The 6000-nt window shown below is 43.8% G+C and overlaps 2 protein-coding genes across 2 annotated transcripts; one reads left to right on the forward strand and one right to left on the reverse strand.

The window, feature by feature from the left end:
* The first annotated feature begins 777 nt into the window (after window positions 1–777).
* Window positions 778–3279, forward strand: LOC131258656 (serine/threonine-protein kinase pakD-like). The gene is made up of 4 exons (XM_058260013.1): window positions 778–1110; window positions 1202–1288; window positions 1371–2243; window positions 2337–3279. Exons 1-4 carry the CDS (start codon window positions 1080–1082, stop codon window positions 2606–2608), a joined length of 1263 nt encoding a protein of 420 aa, XP_058115996.1. The 5' UTR covers window positions 778–1079; the 3' UTR covers window positions 2609–3279.
* A 97-nt stretch (window positions 3280–3376) lies between these two features.
* On the reverse strand, window positions 3377–5690 carry LOC131258655 (pachytene checkpoint protein 2 homolog). The gene is made up of 3 exons (XM_058260012.1): window positions 5547–5690; window positions 4802–5478; window positions 3377–4728 (listed from the first exon to the last, which is right to left on the reverse strand). Exons 1-3 carry the CDS (start codon window positions 5594–5596, stop codon window positions 4142–4144), a joined length of 1314 nt encoding a protein of 437 aa, XP_058115995.1. The 5' UTR covers window positions 5597–5690; the 3' UTR covers window positions 3377–4141.
* Between the last annotated feature and the right edge of the window lie 310 nt (window positions 5691–6000).

The raw sequence follows: 6000 nt of genomic DNA on the forward strand, positions 1-6000 counted from the left end.
ATTTGTTTGTTATCGCAGTTGTTGAAACAGTGGTCAAATTTTTAATAAATGTTTGTTTTCTTAACTTTTAAAATTAGTAACCGTAAAAATATTTTTTTATATTTTAAGGCCTATTCCAAAAACCTTCTTCTTCTTGTTCTTCTTGGCGTAACGACCTTGTTGGTCATGCCTGCCCGTTAAGGGCTTACGAGACTTGTTTCCCTGTTGTACGTGGATAGTCAGTCCTCTCGTACAGGGGAGGGTCCGGTCTCGGTTGGGATTCGAACCCACGCCGTCGAGGTGGTGAGCCCCGGCGCTCATGGGTCGATTTTCTAACTGGCGCTACCGCTCGGCTGTCGCGGACCCCCAAAAACCTTATGATTGGTTAAATAATTTGGGGACACTGGTAAGTTCCTTTTTCATACAGTGTTTTTTTTTTAATTTTAGAGACTTTGACCTCTTCGGTCATTCGTCTAAATTTTCCATACAATGTGATTAATACATATTGTTGAATCCGAAACATCAGAAGGTTTGCCTTATTATGTTTTGTTCTACTATACTAATGGTATTAGAATGTAAACCAGAATAGCAAATTATGGAGGATCAAATGTTTGTTGGAAAATATGATCAACGTATGGTTAGGTTAGTTTGAAATCTGCTTATGCATTAATCAACCTTCTGTACAGCTCCTTGGGTAGGTTCCATTGACAGCTGTCAATCTGTGTTTTTCTTCCATTTTTTAATTGCATAGATCCCCAGGTTCGCTCGTTTGTTGTTCGATTGTTCAACAAGACTTTTCCGTGTGGGAGACTCCCAATGTGCTTACTCTGCAGTTCACCTGCTTCGTTTCGAGTGTAACTTGTGGCATAGCGGAATCTGTATCGCCAGTTTTCGAAACCCAACTGCAGTGGGCGATTGGTAGGAGCTAAAATTCCATAAGAAAATTACCACGGACCACACCAACGCAGTCTATGCTATACGCCAACACTTTCCGACGTTCGACGCATCGGATGCACTCCATCCCGTAGTGCACTGGTAGTTTCAATAGTCCAGTCGTACGAACAGGTCCACCACAGCGCGCCAGGAGGGAACCATAAACGATGGATAATTGCCACAACTATGCGACCACATGTAAGTAGCTTCGAGTTTGTCTAGTTTCGGTGTTATGGGAACCCAAACCCTATTCGCGTTGGGGAAACTTACCCTTGTGCTGTTTTTTCAGCGAAAAAGAAACGTATTCCGATCTCCGACGACATACACATAATCATCAAAAAATTTCGTGACAAGGACAAGCATGATGAAAAGCCATGTAAGTATTTGATTTGCAGTACAACGGAGAAGTAACAGTTAGCTTATGGCGTTGTGTTTCCACTTTTCACACCGAAATTCAGCCACTTCCGGTGACCACGACTATGACGATGATCACAGCATGGATTCGGAGGAGCTGCGACGAGTGCGGCACCAGGAACCGTCATCTTCGTCAACGTTGGTTGGCATTACTACAAACAGTAACAGCAACAGTACAACATGCGCCTCCGTTGGAGGAACTTTGCAGACGGTCGGTCTCGGAAATAGCCACACAGTGCAGGTGCAGTTGCAAGCACAGCAGCAACAAATCATCTCGCTCGGACAGCAGTCCGTGGGAGTGGGCGGTTCGCTCTCATCGAACAGCGGCGCCGGTCTAGCATGCCAAAGCAGCAGCAATGTCGGCTCTCAGTCGGAAGACATTAAGCAGATACTGAAAAAGCTGTCCAATATCGAGGAGCTACTGAAGATAGTGGCCGAACAGAGTCTAACTCGTCTAACGGCGCTGAAGCAGGAGTCGGGCAATGCTCAACTGCAGACAACGACGATTGTCTCCGGTCAATTGACTTCCGTAGACCCAAACCCAACGCTGCAGCAACAACAACAACAACAACAACATCAGCAACAGCAACAACAGCAGCAACAACAACAGCATCAGCAGCAGCAACATCATCATCAGCAGCAGGCAACGCAAGCAGTTGAGATAGAATCGTGCTTTAAGTTTCCACTGCGGTCTCTTAAGGAGCTGATCGAGCTGAACAAGAGCATCTGCGGCGATGAGTCGCTGTACAACAAGCTGTTCGAGCATCTCACCAAAATAAGACTGGAGTGTGACCAAAATATCGTCATCAATGCGCTAACGTCGATTGTCAGCGACGAGGTGCTCGATGCCGTTACGTGGGACACCGGGAAAAAGTTCAAACTGTCCTCGGTCGTTTTGTTCAGCGATTCGCTGTACGGTGAGCATAGCGGAACCGAAAGTGTAGAACAGTTGAAGTGCAACTGAAGCAAAACTAACCTTCAACCTCCGTTTATCTTTTCTTTTATCATAGTGGCCTGGTTTAAGGACAAAATGAAGTACGATGAGTACGTCGCCGAAATGAAGGATGCCATCGAACGCTCGCACAAGCGGCACGCGAAAGTCAAAACGAAAAGAAACCAACAGAGCAATCAGCTGCAGCAGCAGACGGTCTCCGTGATGCACTCTCCCCTGGGGAGTAACGCAGTCGGCGCAAATACCTCCGTCGGTGCGCCCCCCGGAGCGGTAAACTCTATCAGTTGCGACAACAGTGCTTTAATCTTAAAGGTGGAATCTCTTGAGTAGTGTCGTCATCCGTTTTAAGGTCTGTACCCCGAATTGCCTGGTCCCAGACTGGCACGCACGACTTCTTTGACCATCTTTTTTTTCGTTTTTAAACAGTTTGTAACCATTATACCGCCTGCTAGGTTTGTTTTTCGTTCTTGAATTATTGAATTCTAGAGAAATGTTAGATTGAATTTTACAAGCCATCCCGGTTTCATGTGACGCAAATGTACGCATTGAGATTTTTCAAAATTTTCTTTTCAACAGTTTTTACTCGACTAGCTTTGAAAGTGTCAGAAGATGAAACATAACCTAAAGCACATATAGAAAACATCATTGTGCATGTTAAGCAAGGCTAAACTACACCGATAAGCGTTAATGATAGTGGTGTTGGATCTCTCATATCAGCACCGAGAGTGAACAATTTAGTCAGCAATTGTTTTGTTTCTTTTTAGTGTTGATGTTTTTTATCTCATTTATGGCCATGCAAAAATACGGCATACAGGAAAAGCGGATACACAAGCGGACAAGCGGAAGGTGTCATATGAAGTTTTTTAACTCATCATTAAGAAATATTCAAAATGGTCAAAAGTGCATCCTTAAATAAGTACACGGACAAGTTAGGTTTAGAAATTTAGAGTACAGTGATGTGAACAAATCCACGTACAATAAAAAAATGGCAAGACACTAAATTAACGCGTAGACGAAAGTTGGTTATTTTGAGGATTTATTCGGATAGTTTATTCACATGAAACTTACTTCATCCATAGTAGGCGACGGGGTAACATAATCCAATCAGTAAACAGAAAGCAACGAACGTAACATCATATCAAGTGGAAACAACACTGTTGGCATATTATGAGCCCTGTTTCGAAAAAACGCTTTTGTACGTGGCGGGAGTCACGATTTGAATTTCTTTTTAATCTGGCATGCGCCAGATTTTCGCCAGTCGATGAACGGGACAGAAGAATAGTTCTTATTTCCTGTTTTTGGCTGCTTTTGGTAAGCGCAAAAATAACAGTGTTTTCAATGATAGAGTACAGTTCTTCTATAATTTTTATTCAAAACAGATGGAACGATTGAGTGCATTACTCTGCTTAATGGTTAACCAGAACGATACCAAAACAGGGATAATTCTCTCTTCGCAACGAATCCTTTTGTTATGGCAAACACACGTACTCATTCTGCTTGCTTATTTTCAGTACAGCTTTATAACGGTAAGTTTAGCTCGAAAATAATATTTTAATTACGTCTAGTACTAGTACCGATTGACCCCAAACGCCCAATTATTTTTCACCCCTAGTATCAACACGAGTGGGAACTGGTGCAGTTCATACCACTATGTTTTACACTGTTGATTGATCAACTGGCCAGCATCACTCTCGGAAAAATTATCATTACGCATCGCCTAATCGGATTTATTATTCTAGCACATAACGCAGTTTGCACATTTGTTGAACAACATTGTAATTGAATATTAAACTGTAATCGTGTCCGTTTGCCAAAATTTGCGTACCTACAATGAAAATTGTGCTCGTGAGGTGAGAGGGTGAATCATAATACATTTTCATCCAAATGTAATCCGTTTACTTTCTCCGTTAATGTTTTCATATCCTTTCCCAGCAACTCGTTGTCGGATCGCACTTTGCGGATGGCCTGCCGCATAGCGGAAAGAAAGTTTAATAGACTATCCGATTCCTTTTTGACAAATATGGCGTGCGCTAGGAAAGGGATCTTCCGCAGTGTACGGCCACTTAAGCCTGTTGACAGTTCCACCACCTGTAGCAGCATCTCGAGTACAATGCACGGTGGTCGATCGATTTTGATTGCTTCCGCATGGGGGGGAATATTCTCGCCGAGCCAACTTTTCGAGAGAGTCTGCGAGGAGATAGATGTTTCTTCGCGCTTTATAATGCCCACTTCGATGAGATCGTGTAGGGCCATGCGGTAAATTTCGTAGATTCCCTGCGCCTTCGGATAACCAATGTACTGCACGAAATCCGCACGGTCAAGGAATGCAGCATCGATGCTCTCGGTCAGGTTGGAGGTCGCAAGGATGAACACATTGGAGTATCGTCTGATGCGGTCAAGCTGCGTGAGGACGGCATTTACGACCCTTATGCTGTCGCTCGGTTCGTTGGCTGCAACCAAATGAAAGGGAGAACTGGACTAGCATTCGATTTATCCAATACAGGGCAGTTTCAAAGTACTTACAGGAAATTTTTTCTCTGGCGTAAACAATCGACTCGATCTCATCTACCAGAACACACACCAAGCACTTTGGGTCCTGCAGCAAGTCCGTTATCTCACCAAACACTTTTTTCACCAGCCTACCGCTCTCGGAGAACCATCGGGAAAATAAACTATGACTATTTATCTCTACCAGGTGGGAATGCGTATAATGCTCGTTCAACCGGATGGACAATTTCTGCGCGATCGCTTTACACAAGCTTGTCTTGCCGGTTCCGGGTGGACCGTGAAATAGTGCCAACCGATTACAGGTGACCAAATTAGTACTGACGCCCTTCCTGGAGAATAACATCGATGTTTCAGCGAACGACAGCATTCCGTCCTTGATTTCTGCATCGTAGATTAAACTCTCCCAAAGTCCGTGCAGTTCACGGGAAGGGAGCAGCCAGTGCTGGGCTATGTCCACCTCTTCCCCGCCATGGTTTACTGTTTCCTCCTCGGGTGCAGCATCATGCAGCTCATAAAAATTGAACTGCAGCCCCGAGCGGGGCGTGAACTGATCTATATTTGTGCAAAGTTGCACTTCTACGACGTATTTCACTGGTATAGTGAAAATCGTACCAATTGGGATTTCTTGGCGCTCGTCGACAAACGCATGCACATATTGGAACACTTCGCTGCGTTGCTTTAACTTGTTGAATCTGCAAAGGACCAACAATCATAGGATAACAATAGATGGTCCCATCTGCGAGTGTTGTGGAACGCTTACCCTCGGCTACAGGCAACTTCAACCAATATCGGGTAGACGATATCACTCATTGCTTTAATATTAAGCGAAATAAATGCGTAGGAAACGTTGTGCAAGATAATTAGGAGTCGACTCCGGCCGGTGAATTCAAGTGATGGATTTAAGTGATCCCGCTAAATTTGAAGCATGTTTGACAGAATGCAAGGTTACTTGAAAGAAGTAACACTTCAACAAAATGGCACGTTAAACCAAGGAAATTAAATCAATGTAAGAAAATAGTATTTAAACACCTCGATAAGAGTGTAGCATTGCAAAATGTACCTTCATCGAAGCCGGTTCGGCCCATGCAGCAGATTGTGTTTCACCGGCAGAAGAATATGGAGCAATATGCGCAATAAGGAAAACAGACAATATTTATTTCCTGAACGTTCTTAGATGAAATTTTATGCAGCAGCCTCATCGGTACAAGACTAAA

Source organism: Anopheles coustani, chromosome 3 (assembly GCF_943734705.1).
Source record: "Anopheles coustani chromosome 3, idAnoCousDA_361_x.2, whole genome shotgun sequence".
Classification (NCBI taxonomy): Eukaryota; Metazoa; Arthropoda; class Insecta; order Diptera; family Culicidae; genus Anopheles; species Anopheles coustani.

What these genes read in the sequence shown, in the direction of transcription:
- LOC131258656 (XM_058260013.1), top strand. Translation starts at nt 1,080, where the DNA reads ATGGATAATTGCCACAACTATGCGACCACAT. An exon ending in CCACAACTATGCGACCACAT is followed by an intron (nt 1,111 to 1,201) that starts GTAAGTAGCTTC and finishes CTGTTTTTTCAG; the next exon opens with CGAAAAAGAAACGTATTCCG. An exon ending in GTTCAGCGATTCGCTGTACG is followed by an intron (nt 2,244 to 2,336) that starts GTGAGCATAGCG and finishes CTTTTATCATAG; the next exon opens with TGGCCTGGTTTAAGGACAAA.
- LOC131258655 (XM_058260012.1), bottom strand. Translation starts at nt 5,596, where the DNA reads ATGAGTGATATCGTCTACCCGATATTGGTTGAAGTTGCCTGTAGCCGA. An exon ending in GAAGTTGCCTGTAGCCGAGG is followed by an intron (nt 5,479 to 5,546) that starts GTAAGCGTTCCA and finishes GGTCCTTTGCAG; the next exon opens with ATTCAACAAGTTAAAGCAAC. An exon ending in CGCCAGAGAAAAAATTTCCT is followed by an intron (nt 4,729 to 4,801) that starts GTAAGTACTTTG and finishes ATTTGGTTGCAG; the next exon opens with CCAACGAACCGAGCGACAGC.